The sequence below is a fragment of the Sorex fumeus genome, unplaced genomic scaffold (genome assembly GCF_029834395.1).
Source record: "Sorex fumeus unplaced genomic scaffold, SorFum_2.1 ptg000043l, whole genome shotgun sequence".
Taxonomy (NCBI): Eukaryota; Metazoa; Chordata; class Mammalia; order Eulipotyphla; family Soricidae; genus Sorex; species Sorex fumeus.
Window position 1 is genome coordinate 27,141,409 of NW_026606100.1, and position 21,283 is coordinate 27,162,691.

The following is a 21,283-nucleotide window of genomic DNA, read 5'->3' on the forward strand; positions in this document are numbered from 1 at the left end:
ACTGCACCAAGTAAGTATTATACTTTGGGAGTATTGCCATTTTAGCATTGTTAATTCTCCTGACCCAAGAGCAGGGGGATGTGTTTCCACTTCATTGTGTGCACTTTTATTTCCTGAATTAATGTCTTGTAGTTTTTCTTTGTCTTTCTCTCAGGTACTTAATTTTCTAAGGCACAATTGTGAATGGAATTTTTTTTTTTAAATCTCTCTCTTCTGTTTCATTATTTGCATGTAGGAAAGCTGTAACTTTGTAACCTGCCACTTTATATGCAAATCTATTGTTTCTAAGAGCTTTTTTGTAGAGTCTTTAAGGTTTTCTAGATTCAGTATCCTGTCATCTGCAAATAGCGATAGTTTAACCTCTTCCTTTCCTATCTAGATGCCCTTAATATCTTTTTCTTGCCTAATTGCTACGGCAAGTCCTTTCAGTGCTATATTGAATAGAAGCAGTGAGGTTGGGGCAACCTTGTCTTATGCCTGATCATAAGGGAAAGGATTTTCATTTTTCCTCATTGAGTATAATGTTTGTTATAGGCTTGTGGAAAAGAGTAAGTGACTATGTTGAGGAAAGTTCCTTTCAATTCCCATTTTCTTACTGAGAATTTTTATCATAAATGGTGTTGGATCTTGGGTTTTTATTTTTTTCTTTTTGGGTCACACCCAGTGGTGCTCAGAGATTACTCCTGACTTTGCACTCAGGAATTAGTCCTGGCGGCGCTCCGGAGACCATATGGGATGCTGGGGATTGAACCTGGGTTGGCTGCGTGCAAGGCAAACACCCTATCCGCTGTACTATTGCTCTGACCCATGGTGTTGGATTTTGTTGTATGCTTTCTCTGCATCTGCTGATATGATCATATATTTTTATTTTTTCTTGCATAGAAATGGTGTAATTCATTGATTAACTTGCATGTGTTAAAATATCCTTGCATACCTGGGATGAGTCCCACTTGGTCATAGTGCATGTTGGTTTTTTTGATGAGTTGTTGGATTTGTTTTGCTAATATTTGGTTGAGGATCTTTGCATCATGTTCATCAGGGATATTGGTCTGTAATTCTTTTTTGTGCTGTCTCTGTCTGCTTTTGGCATCAGGATAATTGATACAGGTTTCTTTGTTATGAAAAAATGTATTCTGAGGCCAGACAGATGCTCAGTGGGCTGGAGTGTGTGCTTTTTGCTTGGGAGGCCCTCCTGGCTCAGTCTCCAGCACCACATGGTGCCCCAGCGCCACCTGAGCACAGAGCCAGGAGTAGGTGCATGTGGCTCAAAACCAAACCAAAAAAAAAAAACAAAACAGGAATATAAGCCACAAAGAAAGAGAGAGAAGTGAATCCTGTGTGATGCCTGTCACATACTAAGTGTTTAATAAATAAATACTTGCTGACTGATTCTGTGTGAAACGGTGGAATTCTGGGAAGTATCTTACTTTGTTCTGAGTTTCTGTTATTACCTGGGTTGCTCTCAAAGGATGGAAGTCAGGCACCTGTGGTTTTATGGAGTATTCACTGGTGAATCTCACAAGCAACATGGGTTGCAAATCCTTGGTCTAGAGAATCTTTCCCAAGTGGGTGCTGACCACCCCCCAGCCCCTGATCCTCGGATGCATTTGGGGGCATTTCTTGTTGTTTACTGAAAAAGATGCATTTCCGTGTGTGTGTGTGTGTGTGTGTGTGTGTGTGTTGAATATTTCAGTGCTTGTGTGTGTGTGTTGAGTAATTTTTTTTTTTCTAGAAGGATGCAGTAGGCCGTGTAAGTCTGGGAGCGTCTGGTCGCTATGTCGGCTTCAGACAGGAATGTCAGGACATTCTATGGAGATAGTGTCAGCTGTGAGGACCATGTGACCCCCCACGATGTGTGTTTGCCAGGAAGAACAGAGAGAAATCCCTCCCAGTGTGGTGCCAGATATTTTCAGGCCATAGGATTTGGGTGACTTAAATGGTCTCTTTATGTTTCGGTTACGTAATTTTTCTCTATTTAGCTTGTGTCACCTTTTAAACAACATAAATGGGAGGAAGGGCAGTTGGTCAAGAAAGTGGTGTTTGTGCTTGGTGCTGGGGTCCAGGGTCAGGCTCTGGGCTGCACCGGGGCCACCTTCCGGCCAACCGTTGGGTCCAGGTCCTGACTCCCTGGGCTCAGCTGCAGCTTCCAGGAACTCTGCCTCTGAATGGTGAGGGGCACTTGCGGCAATGGCTGTGGACAGCTAGGCCAGGCAGGGACAATCCGCTTTGTGGCTCCCGGGTCCCCTGGGGAGATGGGGTGGGAATTTGGGGTAAGAAGTTACCACCTTGAGGTAGTTTCCAAATGGAAAAGCAAAGCTGAGTTGAGGTGGGGTGCATCTGCAGACCTGGGGGCGGGGTCTGCCCTTTCCCGGGGTGTCCCAGCGCAGGAGTGCTGCTGCTCCCTCGGAGCCACATCTCCATCTGCTCCGGCCTCGGGCTGCGGTCAGCCCTCTCTTCATGTTGGATTCTGGGGTGCTGGGGCGCCTGGGCCTCCCGGGGACTGGCTCCCAGGAAGGCAGCGGGAAAGGTCAGGGCCTGTGCGGAGCCGGCAGGCTCTGCTCCCTGCCTCGGGGCTGCCTCCCAGCTTCCCAGGGTCTCCACGGAGACCGGCTCCGCCTCAGCAGGCCTCGGCCTCCAGCTGGGCGCAGCTCAGAGCCTCTCCCTGCAGCCCCACTGCGGGCTCTGCGGGGGCCAGCCAGGGGTGGTGGGGGGACAGGTGCAGCCTGCCTGGGCGCTCGCTGCCCGCTGACCTCCCCGGGTGCCCGGGGGCTGGAGGAACGCCTGAGAGAATGAGGCCTCACCTGCCAGCCCTCCTCCGCGGGCACCCCCACCCCACACCTGACTCAGCTCTGCTTGACACAGATCCTAAGCCCTCGTCCGACTGGTCCGAGGGAGGCCAGGGCTGTGGGCCAGGCCCAGTGGCCTTCTCTGGAAACCCTGCAGGCAGGCCCAACTGCCCCTTTTCCTGGCCACCCAGCTGTCCAAGCTCCCCGGAGACAGGCCTCAGACGGTGGCCAGGAGAGGCCAGTTTCCTTCAGCCTTCGGTCGGCCCCCTTCCTGCCCCCTCCCCTGCTCACCCTTGCCTTCCTGCCAGGAGACCTGAGCCCTCACCCCGTGTGACCCTGCAGCCTTAATTGGCACCAACTGTGTGTCTGTAAACCTCTCTGCGAGTCTTTGTGTCTGTGTGTCTGTGTGCCCGGCTCTCGCCCAGCCCGGGTGCCCCGAGAGCTTTATGGCCCAGCCCTGTCCTCAGAGCTTGTTTGTGGGGCAGCGATACAAAGCGGCTTAAATGTGGCTTTTGCGGTCCAGAATGGCTGCAGGAGGCTCTCCTCAGAGGCCACCTGTGAGGAGCAGACCCCCGAATCCCTGCCCAGCTACAGGGCTGTCCTAGCCGTGCCTTCTACGGCCTCTGCCAGAGCCCAAAGTTCTCTGTAAAACCACACTCAGGAGCTCAAGGAGCACACCCCCCCCCCCCCCGCACACACACACCACATACACCACACAGCACACACACACATGCACCACACACACACACACACACACACACACACACCACATCCACCCATACCAGACACCTACTACACATCAACACACCACACCACACGTTATACACCACCGGTACTGGCCACATACCACACACATGCCATGTATGTGTATGTACGTGTATGTATGATGCTCCATACATCACATGCACACCGTACACTCCATACTACATACACACCAAACTCATACTACGTACATGTACCACACACACTATACACCACCCATACCAGACACACACCACACATATGTACCACATACACCACACACATACCACACACACACACACACACACACAGATTCCTTTTTATTTCCTGGTGCCAGGGACCGAGGCAAGACACCCTCAAGCTTGTGACTCGCGGGCTCCGTCTCTGAGTGCCAGCCCCTCCAACAGTCTTGGTTTTGCTAAAGTCCGTATGTGCACGTGGATGTGTACAGTGGCTTTTCTCAATGGGGGCCACGTGGTGTTCCAAGGGGAGCACAGGTGAAAATCCCGTGTAAAGGGGACCACAGCAGGAGACTCGGGGGCCAACCAGTAGAACAAAGTGGGTGCAGTAGGGAAGAAGGTCGGCGGGCCTACGGTTGGGAAAGGCTGAGTGCAGGGCTGGAGAATGGAAGCCCATCACCCTCGCCCTCCAGAAGCACCACATTCTGCTCGAAGTTTCTTCCTTGGCAGGGAACACGCAGGTGCAGGGGTGGTCTTTACACTGCCAGTCTGCCAGCATCTCACACCCAAGCTCAGCCAGGATGCTGACTTCCCCCTCCCCGCTTCCATGCGTGGGCGGGGGCTCTGGGCTTCCCGATGACCACATCTCTCACCTCCTCTGCTCCTGCCCCATCTCCTGGCCTCCAGAACCAGACTCAGAGACCTGAAAACCTTCTGGGGGGCCCAGACAACTTTCCTAGGTGGGCATTCTGCTGGCCCAGCATTGCCTACTCGACACCCTGGTGGACAGGCAGGTCTCAGCTTTCCCATTAAAAAAGTTGCCATGCTGGGGCCAGAGCCAGAGTACTTCAGGTACGGTACTTGCCTTGCATGCTACTGACCTGACCCCAGCAGCCTATATGGCCCCCTGAGCACCGCCAGGAGTGATTCCTGAGTGCAGAGCCAGGAGCGACCCTGGAGCATTGCCAGGTTTAGCCCCCCAAGCCAAAATAAACAGTTGCCATGCAAGTAAGTACACTGGGAGAGAAATTAACTGGAGACCTGGAGGGAAGGGAGTAGAAGGTCTCCTGCAGGTGTGCCCTCATGATGCCAACCCAGGTCTGGGCATTTGCCCCTGTCCCTTTCACCTGCTCTTCCATCTCCGAGGCCCAGCGCCCGAAGTGGCATCATCTCCTGGAGGCTTCCCAGGACTTTCGTGATAGCAGTGCTGGGGTGCAGATCGGGGGACCCCCTTTCATCAGGTTGGCAGGGACGGCCTGTGCTAAGAACTGCTCTTTCTGTCTCTGATGCCGAGTTAAACCAAAGGCCTCCTTTACTCAGGCCCCCTGCGTGCCGACAGGCTGGGGAGACAGTAGGCGCCCGCTGGCTCACCCAGGATCTGTGCTGGAGAGACACTGGGCATAGGTGCCCTGAGAGCTGCTGATAGCTCCCTGTCCTTCCTCAGGACTCCCTCACCCCCACCTCCAGCCATCATCTGAGCAGGGAGCATTGGGTTACTAGGAGGGAAGGGGGTTACCAGGCCCTTGAACGTGATATGGGCCAGCACACCGCTACTCTGGGCTCTGGCACCACTCTTCAACCCAAGGGAAACAGATGCCCAGAACCGGAAGTGGGCAACAGAGGCCACTGTGGGAGGTGGGGGTGGGGAGGAGAGCAGCCTGACCCAGCGCGTGCAGGGTCAGAGGATGGCTCCCAGCCCCCATTGATGGGATGCAGAGGTTCGTGCAGGTGTGGGCCCCGCACCCACTCACCCAAGTCCACCCTTGTTGACATTGGGGTTCGTGTTTGCCTGCCAGTGGGTCATGCTTGGCGCAGACTCTGCACATGTTATTTACCGTGTGCTTGCTTATTTATTTTCACATGCCACAGAGTAACTCGTTACAGGGCTTTCCAAGTTTCTGCATCCCAAGTATTTTCAAAATAGTGAGTGTGTACGGCATGTCACGGAACCAAAAAGGGCATCAGGGAGTGACTTTCCAGAGGCACCACGTGGGGTGTTGTTGAGTGGGCGGCAAGAGGCCTGGCAGTGCTGGCAGATCCCATGCAGCAGTGGTCAGTGTTGTCAAGCAGGCCAGCCCTCCTGGGCAGGAGGCAGAGCTGGTCTGTGTCTGCCTGCTGCTGTGTGTGTGTGTGGTGTCTGGTGGGGTGTCTGTGGTTGTGTGTGTGTGTGTGTGTGGTGGGTATATATGTGTGTGGTGTATATATGTGTGTGGTAGGTGCATGTGTAGTGGTGGGTGTGTCGTGGGTGTGTTAGGGATGTGTGTCATGTGTAGTATGTGGTATCTGTGTATGTATGATCTGTGTGGTTGTGTCTGTATATGTGAGTATATGGTGTGTGTGTATGTGTGTGTGGTGTGTGGGTATGTATATGTTGTATGTGGTGTGTATGTGTGTGTGGGGTTGTATGGGGGGACTGTGTATGTGGGCTGTGTGTGTGGTGTGACAGGGCTTCTCATTGCCCCAGGTAGCAGAGGGAACAGGCTTTAAGAGAGGCTTAGGCCTAGGAGGGAATCTGAAACCACTCACTGCCCAGAGTCTTGAGGTTCTCATCTATAAAGAATTTTACAAGGAGCAAAAATCCTTGCTGTGGAGGATTGTGCCAAGGATTAAGTGAGATGATGTCAAAGCTTCCAGGGGCGGGGCTCTGGCTGTGCCGTGAGAGGTGCCAGTTTGATCCCTGGCATGGTTCTGTTCTCTGTGCCGGACAGGAGGTCACCCTGGTGGTCCCCAGCACTGCTGGCCCCAGCACCAAGTTCTCAGACCCACGCCACTGGCTGTGTGTTCCCAGGGAACACACAGGGAGGAGGGCACCCAGGCCCCTGGAGAATCCCCAATTAAGAAAAACAAAAACACAAACCAAGGACTTAAACAACTAGTGATGATCACCTTCTCACACCGCTGTTGGGCATCTCCACAGGCCGGGAGAACAAACACATGCACACACGGCACGTGCACACACATGCACACACCAGGCACACGTTCACACACACAGCACGCAGTTCCGCCCTCAGGCACATCCTCCTGACCGAGGGCATCCCTCCCGCATTGCATCATGGATGTGGCAAGAGCACCCTCGGCTTGGTAGCGGGGCCCACCCCAGGTCCTCCCTCTGATTCCAGAGCTGCCAGAGCTCTGCAGAAACTCCCGGCCCTGCCCCCCACCCACGCCACGCCCGGGCATGGCACAGAGGCTGTGGTGTGGGGTCCCGCACCCCTGCTAGGCCTGGCACGTGGGTGGGCGGGGTGGGCGGGGCATGCATAGGGTGGGGCTCTCTGGCACTTGGGTGGGCAGATGGACAGGGGACTCTCCTGGTGTGTGGGCAGGCAGGCAGACGGAGGGCCAACAGAAAGGGGGCTCTCCTGCCCGCGCCCCCATCGGGGTGGAATGGCAGGCCCCCTCCCCAGCTGGTCTGGCTAGTAAGTTTTGTCCGCCTGTGAGTCACACAGTGCTGATGAGTCAGGGTTTTCCCTCCTCCCGGCCCCGAAGCAGCTTGGGGGGGAGGTCGGCAGGGCGCTCAGAGGGGGAGAAGCCCTCCAGCCCCCCTGCTCGGGGCCTTGCAGTTTCCCCTGGGCCCGGAGGATGTTCTGGGTCCTCACAGAAGAGGCTGTCCAACTGTGGGAGCCCCAAGGGGAGCTCCCCTGGCAAGAACAGGAGCTGGCCCTGGGCCTTGAGACCCCCAGACCCTGCTCCTGGCTCCCTTCTGCTTCCTGCGGCGACCGCCATGCAGCTGGACTGTCCCGGGAGCAGGATCCCCGGAGGCGTCCATGTCTCATCTGGCCACGAGCCTGGAGAGAACTGTCCAGATGGTCAGCCTCATGCTGGCCTGGGGTTCTCCCCGAGCTCCCCCTGCCAGAACCTCTCATTAAGCGCAGCGGAAGCAGCCAACCTGGTTCCGGCTCGGTGCCACCTGTCAGAATCACACGGGGAGGGGTTTGCAGCGCCCCCCCATGCTGGCGTGGGCCAGACCCCAGCGCAGCCAGGTCAGCTCCCCGGGGCTGATCCAAACAAGGCCGTTCTCTGCCCCCTGCCCTGCCTTGCGCTGTTGCTGTGCTCTCTGGAGCTGGCACATACACGGCCAGGGCGCTGCACCCCTGAGCCACCTCTGGACACTCTGAACAGCTCGGTGGACGCCTCTCAAAGGGCTGGTGTTCTGGAAGCCGACTGCCAGGCTGCAAGGGCAAGCACAGTGAATGTAGGGAGACCCGCGGGTGCGGCGGGCATGGGACGCGCAGACCCCACCCGCTCAAGGGGGATGTACCCCTAGTGGGAGAGGGACTCTGTCCTGCCCCCGGTGGAAGGGAAGCAGGGAGGGACGGCAGCCTGGCAGGTCTGGTGATTCACAGACCAGGAGGAGGAAGGGAGGGAATGAGTCAGACCCAGCTGCCTGGCCTCGGAGGAGAGCCCCGTGCTGTCCGGGTGCAGCGGGCTGCAAGGACAAGCTGGACGGGCCCCTCCATCCCAGAGAGGTCGGGTGCCTGAACCTGATCCGCACTGTGGTGGCTGCAGGGCACCGAGCTTGGGGCTCGAGTTAGGCAGGCGAGTTTGAGGGACACTGGACTGAGCCCTGACTTTTTTTTTACATTTATTTACTTTTGGGGGTCACACCCGGCAATGCTCAGGGGTTACTCCTGCCTCTGCACTCAGGAATTACTCTTGGCGGTGCTGGGGGATGCCGGGGATCGAACCTGTGTTGGCTGCATGCAAGGCAAATGCCCTACCCGCTGCTGTGCTATCGCTCCAGCCCCTAGCCCTGGCTTTCCAGGGCCAAGCTTCCTGGTTCCCCTTAGGACTCTGACACAAAGGTGGGATGGAGGGATGGAGCACAGTGGGTATGGCATTTGCCTTGCGTGTGGCCGAGCCAGGTTCAATTCCCAGCATCCCATATGGTCCCCCGAGCACAGCCAGGAGTAATTCCTGAGTGAAGAGCCAGGAGTAACCCCTGAGCATCGCTGGGTGTGACCCAAAAACCAAAAAAAAAAAAAAAAAAATCAATGGTGGGATGGTGGTACGGGAGGTCCAGCTGCTGCAGTGTGGATGCTCCGTGTTGAGGGGCGGGACTGGAGCAAGGAGAAGCTTGGAGAGAGGAAGAGTTTGGTGTCACTCCCAGCTCCAGCCCTGAGGTGCCGGGCAAGCCTCACCTAGGCTGGGAGGTTAGTTGATTTATTCTAAATCAGCTTTTTTTTTCCCCAGTGGTGGTTGGGGGTGGGGGTGGTGCTCAGAGTCTGTTTCTGGCTCTGTGCTCAGGGGTCACTCCTGATCGAGGATTAAACGGGGGACTGGCCACGCACAAGGCAAGAAGAGACTGACCCGCGGTGCTCACTCTGCTGCTCTGCCCCGTCCCGTTAGTGAGCTTGTTGAATCTTCCCTTCTCCCACCTTCCCTAAAAAGTGGGCTGGTCCTGCTCCCTGTTCCTCCTCGGGGAGAGACTGGAAAAAGCTCAGGGCTGTCACCCAGGTCACTCGGGGTTCTCACTTGGGTCAGGGTCAGTGTGACTCTGGCCATCGGCCCTGGAGCTCTGTTGCTCCTCCCGCTGCACCTCCCGGAAGGGGACTATGCTGGGGACTGCTGCTTTCTAGCAGGGCTGCTGGGCAGAGTGCGGGGGGCTTCCTCGGGCTTCAGGGTCCCCCCAGGGCCATCCCCCACCCCCCCAGGTGAAGTGCCTTTGGGCTGGGTGGCTGGTCTCTCTCCCCAAGCCCCAAACCTGTGGCGGAGTGCCCAAGGCCTGTGTTCCTGTGGAACCTCCAGGAGGCCCAGCCCTGTGTGTCCATTCTCCCGCGTGGGAAGCAGAAGGTCAGCAGAGGCCTCCAGGCCGCCCGTCACATGCCCTTCGCCTCCGGGAGCCCGCACTCTGGCTGGGATCCAGCCCCTGCTGGCAGTGCAGCGGGTTGAGAGAGGAACGCGCCTCCCACCCCTGCCCCCCATACCCTTCTTCCCCTGCCCCTCTCCCCCACACACACATACAGGGCAGAGCTGTGGGGTTTGGGGTAGAGCCTCCGTCTCTTCATCTGGAACTAAGGGACAAGGCCCAGTGACATGCGGTCCCTGTCACTTCCTAATCACGCCCGGGTGTGTGTGGTGGGGAACCAGGGAGGAGAGAGGGATGTCCGAGTAAAGTCTCATAGCCTTGACCCCACCCCTGCCCTGATGTCAGATAGTACATCCTGGCATCCCCGTCCTGACTCAGGCACAGAGGCCCGGCTGCCGGTCTGCTCTCTGCAGATCCTGGGGGCACATGAGCTGCCCAGACCCAGAGACTGTTTTTTGTGCCTCTTGGGATGGGGGGAGATAAGCGCTGTCCCATGCGGAGCCTCCTTCCTCTCTCTCTCCTGTTGCAGCAAAGGGCTGGCCCCGGGGTGCTCAGGCCCAAGGCAGGCGTCCCTCACACCCCCTCTTGTGCCTGTCTAACCCCTCTGTTCTCCTGCAGTTTCTCCCAGCCATCATGACTTTCTGGGGGGGGGAGGAGAACCCACTTTCATTGCTTCCTTCGTGTCTGGCAGTAAGCGACCCGGCACAGTGGGGAGGGCAAGGCCCTGGGACTGGTGGTCAGTGGCTGATGCCCCCACCCGCCCTGAGCCCAGGTGTGGTTGGAGGAGGGGCCAGATGAAGCTTCTCTTTACCTGTGGTCAAGCTCCCGCTAGAGCCTCTGATGCGGGAATGACCTGGCTCAGGCCCGGCTCTGGCTACGCCTGCAACAGCACATCAGCTCCGGCGGGGAGACCAGTCGGGCAGCACTACCGGGCCCTCCTCCTCCTCACAGCCAGTGTCCCGTGAACTTGAAACTAGAAGTGCCGTGACTCCCCATGCTCGCGCTGTCCGCCGAGCATTTTTTTTTCTCTCTCCCAGCCAGTCTCAGTAAAGGAGCCGTTGGCCATGCGGAGAGTTCCGTGTGCCAGAGTGGGGGCTGCAGGCTGGGAGGGTCCTCGGTGAGTTGTCAAGGAGACACGGGTCAGTTTTCCATCAGGAAAGAGGCTGTTGGGTGGGGCAGTGAGGAGTGGTCAGGGGAAGAGGGTCAGTGTCTGGCCTGAGAAGCCCCGTTCCTCCTGCAGGGCTGGAGGCAGAGACCCCGTAAAGGCATGGTGTGGTTTCGTGTGCAGTGAAAGCGGGCACTGTGCGGCCCCATGCTCCCTCGCCCGCACCCAGAGCCGCCCGGCTGCAGGGGCCTCTGGGTCGGTTTGTTGTTCTTGGCGGCGCATCCATCCTTTTCTCCCCGCCTTCACGAGGCTTCCGTTCGCCTCACTCGTCTCCGGCAGCTTCTCCTGTGCACCAGGGCCTAGCCTTGCCCCAACTAGACTCCCTTCTCCCCTGCCCGCCTTCCTCACTCTTCACATTTTCCGTTCATTGGGCTGGGGCACGCCTGGCACATTTGTAGGGGTAGGGGCGCTTGCTGACCAAATCCGGGCCTCCCCGTGCCCTTCAGGCTGCTTCCCAGGCCCATGCTCGTCACGGTTCTTATGGGGCTCTCTGCAGGCAGCGCCGATGCCCCCTGGCGTGGCCTCCCCGCTGGGCGCCACCACAGCCCGAGCTCCGGGCCCTCAGAGGAGTCTCATTTCTCTAACCCCCTGCCGTCCCCAGGGACCCAGCAGGCCCCAGGGATGGAGCTGAGGAGGCCTCACTGTCACTTAGCAACTGGCTCCACCCAGCCCTGGGGAGTGGACAGGAAGAAGGGCCCAGGCCTCGACAGATGCCACCTAAGGGGGCCAGCAGCTTCCCCTGGAAGATTTCGAGGGTCACCCAGGACTGCGCTGCCCATAACACTGTGTTCCGGAAGGGGTCACCCGCCCCCTCCCTCCTCCCAGTCTTCTGGGAGTGAGGTCGGGGGCAGGGGGACACTGTGGTCCGCATCCTGCCCCGTGGGGCCTGGCAGCCCGACTGCTGGGATGGGGCGCCCCTGCTTTGCCCTCCTGATGCGCCTCTTGCCCCAGCCCCAGTGAGCCCTGTCCCGGGATCCCCACCTCTGGGCAGGCCCGAGGCCCCGCCTTGGAACAGGGAGCCAGGCACGGCGCTTGGTAACGCGTGTGGAGCAAGTCCGGGGCTTGCCACAGGTATAAATAGAGCCCGCGCCCAGCTGGGCTCGAGGACACCCTGGGGAGAGTGCAGCTCCCGGGCTGGTGTCAGACCCTCTGTCACAGCCAACAGGAGGAGCTCGTGGAGTCTGAGGTCCTGAAGCCAAGAGCTGCCGCCCTTCCTCCGCCTCCCGGCTCCCTGTGCTGGGGGGGACCAGCCTCCCCCAGCCCTCAGAGCTGCCTCCCGAGCTCATACTTCTTACTAAGATTTCTTTTGGGGTTGTTTTGGTTTGGGTTTGGGGGGGGCACTCAGGAATCACTCCTGGCAGTGCTCAGGGGACCATATGGGATGCTGGGGACAGAACCCTGGTTGGCCGCACGCAAGCCCTCCCCACTGGACTGTCACTCCGGTTCTTGATTTACAAGGATTTCTGAATTTTTGCAGCCAGGCATGATGCATTTCCTCGGGGTCCCGAGAAACCCCCCAGAGGGCAGCTGTTTGGGAGTGGACGGGGTGGCCTACTCGGAGCCACCAGAAGGCACCTTTAGGGTTCCTCCCGTAGTCCCGTCCATGCCCTCCCGGGGGCTGCTGCGGCCAGACCCCTTCATTATGGAGGCCTCAGCGCAGCACCCACCGTCATTATCCTCCCAGCCCACGCGGCATCGTGCCCTCTTGCAGCCCCCCTCTCCGCTCTCCAAAGCCGCGCCCAGCTACAGCCTTTGAGAGGCAGCCCGCCCACCCGTGTTTAGTGTGGAGGAGGTGCACTTCCTCTGCTGTTTGCCCGCAGGGGCCCTCGATCCCAGTCCCGCCCAGCCAGGCCCCTGCGACTCAGGTTCAGTGTTGGGGGTGAAGGGGAGGGCTGGGGATCTCCTTTCAGGCCAGTACCCAGGAGCTCCTCCAGCTACCACTGAGACCCCGATTCTAGCCGCTGTTCTCTGTGCCATTTCGTACCTCCCCACGTGGGCGTGGGCCTTGGCCTTGGGGCCAACGCTCTGGGTTTCCAAATCAGGCTGGTTCTGCTCCTGCCTTTGACCCGGAGCTTAACTAGGACAGGTGGTGTAGAAGCTCTAGGTGCCCTGCTGCTAAAACTGGCAGAGCCTGCCCTGGCCGGCTCCCAGCGCTGCCCGCCTGCAGTGTCCCGGTGTCCGCCCCGGCTCTCCCCATCCTCCGCCCCAGCCCGTCTCTCTGCCCCCACGCTCTTCTTCACCTCCCAACACCCCTGGGAAGATGATGGAGCATTTCTCACTTCAGCAGTGTCCAATGTTTTCTTCTTACCAAAGTAATAAAGTCCCACTGTAGGAAACTTGGAGGCTAGAGGCCAGAAGGTATCACCAGCAGCAAACTGCCAATCGAACAAAACCATTGTCAACAGTTTGTTTGTTTCCGGTTTTTGGGTCACACCCGGAGTTGCACAGGGGTTACTCCCGCCTCTGCACTCAGGAATTACTCCTGGTGGTGCTCGGGGGACCATATGGGATGCTGGGAATCAAACCCGGGTCGGCCTTGTGCAAGGCAAATGCCCTACCCGCTGTTCTATTGCTCCAGCCCCCATTGTTTTTTTTGTTTTTGATTTTTTTTTTTTTTGCTTTTTGGGTTACACCCAGCAATGCACAGGAGTTAACACCTCGTTCATGCACTCAGGAATTACTCTTGTTGGTGCTCGGGGGATCATATGGGATGCTGGGAATCGAACCTAGGTCAGCTGCGTTCAAGGCAAACGCCCTACCCGCTGTGCTATTGCTCCAGCCCCTCCAGCCCCCATTGTTAATGTTTTAGTGCAACATGTTTTAATAGTAATCTCTTAAATACATACTTAAATATTTGCCTAGTCTTTCGAATATATATAATCTGACATGCCAGTTTTTTTTTTTTGTTTAATCCCCTCCCCTCCCCCCAAGCCCTTCCCCTTCTCTGACGTGGTGATGCCGTGGCTGCATCCCGGGGGTGGCACGGCAATTCACGGGCTCGTGCACGCGGCTGCACTGCTGGCCCACCTTTGCCCTCTGATCCCTGTGGCGCTTCCTATGGGCTCAGCAGAGCTCATCCTCCTGGTTGGCACACAGGCGAGGCTTGTGCTCGCCGGGGACTGCAGTGGAAACCAGTGGCGGTGCCAGGGATGGGATGGCAGAGCTTACACTGGGCCCACACTGGGCCTGAGCTGGGGGGACGCGCCGGCACACTTGCCCACGCCCCTCAGCAGCTTCTGCCCCACCACAGAACCGCTGCTGTGGCCCCATATCGAGCCAGTCTCCGGTGGCATGCTCTTAGGTGGATACCAGCTATCTTGTTCCCGGGTTAAGTGGCGTTGTAGATGAACCTTCACCGGGTGTTAGTGATCTCTCCCTCTCTTTGTGGCTTTTGAGCCATACCTGTCGCTCTCGTGCTGGGGATGGAACCAGGGCTCTGCGTGTAAAGCATATACCCCCTCTGACCGGCCCCGTTTGCTTTAGAATACCAAGTAGCACTGTCTGTAGCACTGTCCTCCCATTGTTCACGGGTTTGCTCGAGCAGGCACCAGTAAAGTCTCCGTTGTGAGACTTGTTACTGGTTTTAGCATATTAATACGCCACAGGGAGCTTGCCAGGCACTGCTGGCAAGGCGGGATACTCACGGTAGCTTACGTGCAAGGCAAACGCCCTACCTGCTGTGCTATCACTCCAGCCCATAGAATACCTAGTAGCAGAGGCAAAGAGATGCACATTTTTTAAGGGGTGGGAGGGGTGTTGGGCTCACACCCAGCAGTGCTCAAGAGCTGCTCTGTGCTCATCGGTCACTCCTGGGCATGCTCAGGGGACCAGACAGTACTGGGGTTCTGCACATGAAGCAAGGGCTCAGTCCTGGTACTCTCTGTCTCAAGCCCAGCACACATTTAAAAAAAAAAAGTTGGGGGCTGGAGCAATAGCACAGCGGGTAGAGCATTTGCCTTGCACGCAGCCGACCCAGGTTCGATTCCCAGCATCCCATATGGTCCCCTGAGCACTTCCAGGAGTAATTCCTGAGTGCATGAGCCAGGAGTAACCCCTGAGCATGACCAGCTGTGACCCAAAAAACAAAACAAAAAAAAAGGAAAAGCAAAAAAAAGAAACAACAGCATGGGTAGTCAGCGAAGCACAAGAAAGCAGAAGAGTTTAAATGAAAAAAAAAAATGATTGTTGTTGCTACTGTACCACATGCCCTCCAGAAAGATCATGCAATTTGTGTCGTGTGTAAGAAAGCACTCTTAGCACGGCAAACTTGCCCTTTCTACTTGTACTCAGGCGAGGACTCCTTGACCAGAAAGAACTACACCCCAGCCTGGCGCCCACCACTCTGGCCCCGTGGATCCGAGGTGGATTCTGGGAATCTTGTCTCTCCCCTCTCCTCCCCGGGCCGGATCTCACACACAGGGCCTCACACCCAGGGCCTCGCACACACGGCAAGTGCTCTCCCATGCGCTGCAGCCCCAGACCTGGGAATCTTGGCCGTTAAAGCAGCACCCCATTGGTGCCGGCTTGTTTTCATTGAAGGAACTGCAGAAACCTTTTTTGTTTTGTTTTGTTTTGTTTTGTTTTGTTTTAAGTAATTGAAAATGAAATGTTGTTGCTTTGCCTTTACCTTGGATGAAAAGCTTCCTTACCTGTTTTTGTCTGTTTCTGTGCCCGAGATTGTAAGCACCAGTAGGAGGGATCCAGACTTGTCTCTTGGACATGTCTGCCTTGGGCCTGACATGTTTTGCTGGATTTCTGAGAGCGGGGAACTCTTCCCAAGCACTCTTCCCAACAACCCTGTGTTGTTCCCTCGCTATTCGACTCCAGCCAGCACACCCCGGGGGGGCTGTGCCTGCCCCCTGCTGGCCCAGAGGTGCCATGACAGCTGTGGTTGTGCTCCTGCTGCGAGTCCTTTTGAGAAAGGTGGTAAAGGCACGTGCCTTTTGGGGGCAAGACATGCTCGCCAGCCCTTTGGACTCCCCCCACCCCAGCTCCCTGCAGCCCATCCCTTGGCATCAGCGCTCTCCCCTTGCGCACCACCACCACCCCGTTCTGATATTTTCAGTTTGCAGAGAGAGATTTCTTTGAACTGGTACTCAGATGCCTGTGCACGCCACCTGGAGAGAGTCACTGCTGTGGTGTCATCCCTGCATGGCAGGGAAGAGGGGGAGAGAGGGAGGGAGGGGGGAGAGAGAGAGAGAATGAATGTGTGTGTGGGGGGGCAGCAAGCTCTAAAGGCCCCCAGAGAATGGCTTGGAAAGGCCACCCTGCAGGTCACAGTGTCAGGCACAGCAAGCTCAGCAACCCAGAGCCAAACCGTCCTGGGGAGGGCAGGGGACAGACAGCGGGAGAGGGCAGGGGACAGGCAAAGCCCAGGCCTGCGCTCTCCCTTCCATTTCAGAGGCAACCCTGAGCTTTCCGACCCCTCAGCAGGTCGCAGCTGGGCTAGACCCCACCTTAGGAGCTGTGGGTGGTGGGAGAGTAAAGAGATGAGTGAACTATAGACGTCGGGTCCCAGGAATTCCCCTCTCTGACCATGACAGAGAGGCTAGCTAGAGAGCAGGCTAGAGAGCAGAAGCCCCGCACCCCACAGGTGGCCTGCAGGGTGGTCATGAACCCCGATGGGTCAGAGGTCCTGCTCGGGTCATGCTAACGGACTCCCGACATGATGAGGTTACCCCGTGCTCCTGGGGAAAGTAAGACAGCTGGGTAACCCTGCCTGTGTGTTCACCGTTGCGTGTCGTCCCCGTGCTAGCTGTCCTGGCCGGACTTTGACTTGGGCCTGCTGTGTGGCAGGGACCGTCCTTCCTTTCACACCCCTCCCCGCCTCCCACGGTCCACTACCAACATGGCCCCAGAGCCCCTTGCTAGAGAGCAGGGGTGGGGCCGAGGCCCAGTCAGGGTCACTGCTGGGTCCTCCCTGGTGACCAAGCCCCCGCACCCACAGAAAGCCCCCTCAGCAGGACAGGCAGCGCTGTCTCAGCCTGTGACCTGGGTTTGGGAGTGCAGTGCAGGGGGGACAGGGGCAGAGACAGAGGAGCAGGAGCTGGGGGCCAGGACCCATATTTCTTTGTCCTCTTATTTCACACTGGCCTCACACGTGCCACACACAACTTCCCTTCTCACCTGCAGCATGTGTCTGTGTGACTTCGTCACCCAGTCTGTGTTCCCAGCCCGGGCCTCCATTGTCTCCTGTGTCGTGGTCAGCAGTGATGGGCAGTTCACACCGGCCGCCAGCCTCTTCTCTCAAGTCTCTTGGTGGTCCTGCGTAGCCTTTATCCCCTCTGCCTTTCCTTTGCCACCACGGTCATGCTGGCCGGCACTTTCACATCTTCTTCCTGGTGCCCTCTAGGGCCACTCACACACTCGACTATGTGCTCGCTGGGGATCACCCACTGTAGGTGTTTGCACACGTACTCATCAGGGGTTGGACTCAACCACAGTGCATGGTGCATACTGGTGGTTGCGCCCGAGGCGGGGGCCACTATGGTGCTCATATATGCTGGCTGTCGGGCACTCTGGCCGTACTCCAGAGACCTCCAGCCTGCGGCAGCCTGTGGGATGCCAGATGGCAGAGCTGCAGTGGACACGCTCGGCATATGTGAGTGGCACTAGGAATCAAACCCATGACCTCATGCTTGCAGGGCAGTTGAGTTTAGCCACGGAGCCATCCCTTGAGCCCCCCTTCTCTGTAAACCTTAGAATCCACTTACGTGGATGGGGCGGGGGTGGTGGGGCGGGGCGGGGGGAGTCTCAGATTTTATTGGAATTACACTGAGGTTTATAAATCAGTTTGGAGCAAATTAAACATCTTTAAGTGATCCTTCCCTTTCTGTTGTGTTCTTCTGAAAATTCTGATGACTAGACATTGGACTGGACCAGAGAGTACAGCAGGCAGGGTGCTTGCCTTGCATGCGGCCAACCCAGATTTGTTCCTTGGCACCACCCTGTGAGAAGTATCCCTGAGCAACACTGGGTGTGACTCTAAAAACAAAACAGAACAAAAACCCGAAAATTGGAATTCAGATGGATGGTCTAACATCTAGTGTTTTTTTTTTTTCATTTCTGCCTGCTCCTGTTTTCTAACCTCTGGCTCCCAGCTCATCTTTGTTTAAGGCTCTTGTTTCTCTTGGGAGAGGGGACTCTCCCATGGTGCTCAAGGAGCTCCACATCACTCCCAGTGACCCTTGACCTAGGACTACACACGGACAGCTTGATGTGGTCCTACGTGGTCTCAGTGGTGCTGGGGCCCACCGGGGTCACACCGACTGGTGCTCAGGGACAGGGCAGTGTTGGGAACAGAACTCGGGGTGTTGCATTCCACCCCTCTGAGCTATTTCCCTGCCCCCACCTCTTCTCTTTAAACTTGGAGTTTTGCAATCTGCGTGGGATAAATCCCCCATCTGAAGACTGTGAAAATGTCTCCGCGAGCCTGATTCTTCTGTCTACAGTGTTGGCTGGCGCTCAGATTCCCTCGTTCCCATGTATACTGTGGGGTGTTTTTTCTTTTTCAAACTATGACCTTATTTATTTTCCTTGGAACTTTATCTTGGAATTCTCTTTGGCCTGGTTTGACATGGTTTTCCTTCAAGGAGGGTTTCCATTTTTTCCTCTATCCTCAGAATATGTTCTTTGTTTTTTTTAATGGTGCCAGGAAATGGCACCCAGGGCCTCATACGTGCAAGGCAAGCGCCAGCTCTGCCCCTGAGCTCCATCTCACGCGCCTAGCCCCAGTAACACTTTTCTGTTTTTGTGGCCACACTGGGTGGTGCTCAGCGGCTAATCCTGGGCTCAGGAGTGGAGTGGCCCTTGGCGGCGGTGCTTGGAGCATAGGGATTGAACTGGGTTGAACTGCTGCAAGGCGGGCACTTTATTCTGGGTCCTGTGTTCCTGGCTCTAGCCCAGCAGCACTCTTAACGTCTGAGTTTTGCTTAGGTGAGTGAGTTGGTAACCCCCAGGAGGACCCTTGGGGCTCCTGATAAGGGGGTCCTTCTCTTCTTGTCACTTCCTGAGGGTTCTGGAGCAAAGAATGGAATCATTGTAGCTGACCCAACAAGATCCCTCCTGCCTCGGGCTGTCACAGGACATAGTCGGATGAAGCGTGAAAGTTAGATACTTACATTCTGGCATCCTTGGGCACCTTCTCTCCCTGCTACCCAGCCAGTGCGGGCAGCCTGGGGCCTCTGCCCAATAGGACCCAAATTATAGTGGGAGTTGAGCACTTTTTTGTTTTGTTTTGGTTGTGTGTTTGTGGAGAGGGCTTGGGGCACGGGGGGGGGGGGGGGAGGCGGGGGGCTCCATCAAACCTGAAGCCCCACCTTTGCTGGGCAGCTGCTCTGCCACTGAGTCGAGTGCTTCAGATCTCTCTGCAATCAGCAATCAGATATTGCTGCTGATTTTTGTGTGTTGTTTTTTGGGCCTCCCAAGCAGTGCTCAGGGTACTGGAAGGCCCCTCCCAGAATCTCAGCTGACCCCTCTGGGCGTTAAGGCCTATGCGGTATTCGGTGGGCCAGCCCAGGTGGGAGTCCCTGCAGGGTCCCCTCATGCTCTGGACTCATTATCTGATGACCTGACTCAATTGCTTATGACTTTTCTTTCATTTCTTTTGGGTGTGGAGGCCACACCTGGTGGTGCTTGACAGGGATCGGCCCCGTCAGGGCTTGGGTTCTGTGCCTAGAGATCACTCCTGCCGGGGATCGGGGCCATGCTGGGACCCAGGCCAGCCGCATGCAAGGCAAGTGCCCTGCCCCACTGTATTAACACTCTGGCCCCCTACTCATGATTTTTAATCATGAAAGTGTACAAGGATGAAATCAGCAGAAAATTTTATATTGGCATAAAAACGTTTTTCAATCGTCTCTGACAGGAATATAAAAATAAATGTAAGAACAGCACCTCAATGCTGCTGACACAGATGGGACGGCAGAAACCGGAAGGAGCGAGGTCTGCATGCCACGGTGCTTACTGCCGTGGTGGGTTGCTGGGGAGCAGCCCCCCCCCCCCACACACACACCCTGCAGGTGGTGTGTCAGCTGTCACAGGGTGGCTTTTCCAGTTAGACAGTCCCATTTTCAGCGGGTTTCTGTGCAGTCTAGGACAAATGACCAACTCTCTGGGCCTCAGTTTCCCCATCTGTTGTGTTGTCCCGAGAAGCCAGCGAACAGAAGGGGTCTGAGGTGTCTCTCCTGCCATTGGCACAAGTTGGCTCAGAAGCAGTGGCAGTCACTGTTAGTCCACTTCTACATTGTTCCTAGAATTTTTAGATTTTTTTAAGCGAATTCTGGCTCGCTCTGATAAAGGGGTCCTTCATGTCGCATCACTTCCTGAGGGTCCTGGGGCAAGGAATGGAATCACCGTAGCTGACCCAGCAAGATCCCTCCTGCCTCGGGCTGCCACAGGATGAAGCGTGAAAGTTAGATACTTACATACTGGCATCGTTGGGCACCTTCTCTCCCTTCTTCAAGCCCATGTTTTCCCTTGGACATATGTCTCACTTGCTGTCTCTATGTATCTTTCCTTTTCCCCACTCTGGAGGAGCCCTTGTTCTCTCCTGAACACATTTTTTTTTCTCTCCTCTCACATTTTTCTTAGCAAGTTATGTTCAATAAAAACTATCTTGCTTCACAAAAAAAAAAAAAAGTGGGTGGGGGCGGTGTCTGGAGTGATAGTACAGCAGGCAGGGCACTTACCGTGCACACAGCCAACCAGGTTTGATCCCTGGTACCTATATACCCCCCACCCCAAGCCCCACCAGGAATCATCCCTGAGTGCAGAGCCAGGAGCAAGCCCTGAGCATAGCTGGGTATATAGCTCAAAACCTGAAACACACAACCCAAACAGGCAGAGAGCTAGCTCAAAGGGCTGGAGCATGTGCTTGTATGTGGGAGGTCCAGGGCCAGGCCCTGGCACCACATGGTCCCTCTAGTACCACCATAGGTGGCCCCCAAGCACCTCCAGGATTAGTACAAAACCCACATAAATCATAAGAGCACCACCGGAACATGTTCTTCCTTCCAGTCTGAGAAGGAGTGAAACTAGGATGTGAACCACGGCTATGGCCCCAGGCCGCACACGCTCTGCTGAGTGGCGTTCCCCTCCTCCGGTTCCGTGGCCTTCCCTGACTCCAGGGAAAGGCCCGGAGTGCTCAGTGCTCAGGAGCTAGGCGGCCGGGGCGCTGGAGGGCTGGGAAGGGGCCGGGCTGCTGCCCCAGAGACTGAGCCCTCTCCCTTTGTCCTGCCCAGGCCGCAATGAGCCCCTGAAGAAGGAGCGGCTGAAATGGAAGAGTGACTACCCCATGACTGACGGGCAGCTGCGGAGCAAACGGGACGAGTTCTGGGACACGGCGCCCGCCTTCGAGGGCCGCAAGGAGATCTGGGATGCCCTCAAAGCCGCCGCCTATGCCGCCGAGGCCAATGACCACGAGCTGGCCCAGGCCATCCTGGACGGTGCCAGCATCACCCTGCCTCATGGTGAGCCAGGGGCTGAGGGCTTGGGAGTGTCGCTGCAGGGAGAGCCAGGGGCCTGCAGGATGTGGGACCAGATCAGGCAGGCAGCCCTCTGGGGCAGAGTCCAGGAGTGGGGACATGTGGAAAATACATCAGCCTGG

The 21,283-nt window shown here is 56.7% G+C and overlaps 1 protein-coding gene across 1 annotated transcript in view; it reads left to right on the top strand.

Annotated features, from left to right (window-relative positions):
• The window catches only part of UBTD1 (ubiquitin domain containing 1), a 56,936-nt gene that overhangs the window by 33,437 nt on the left and 2,216 nt on the right, over nucleotides 1-21,283 (top strand). The window contains exon 2 of the mRNA XM_056120385.1: nucleotides 20,919-21,146. Within this exon, the coding sequence (XP_055976360.1) occupies nucleotides 20,919-21,146 (228 nt within the window). The remainder of the gene's footprint in view (nucleotides 1-20,918; nucleotides 21,147-21,283) is intronic.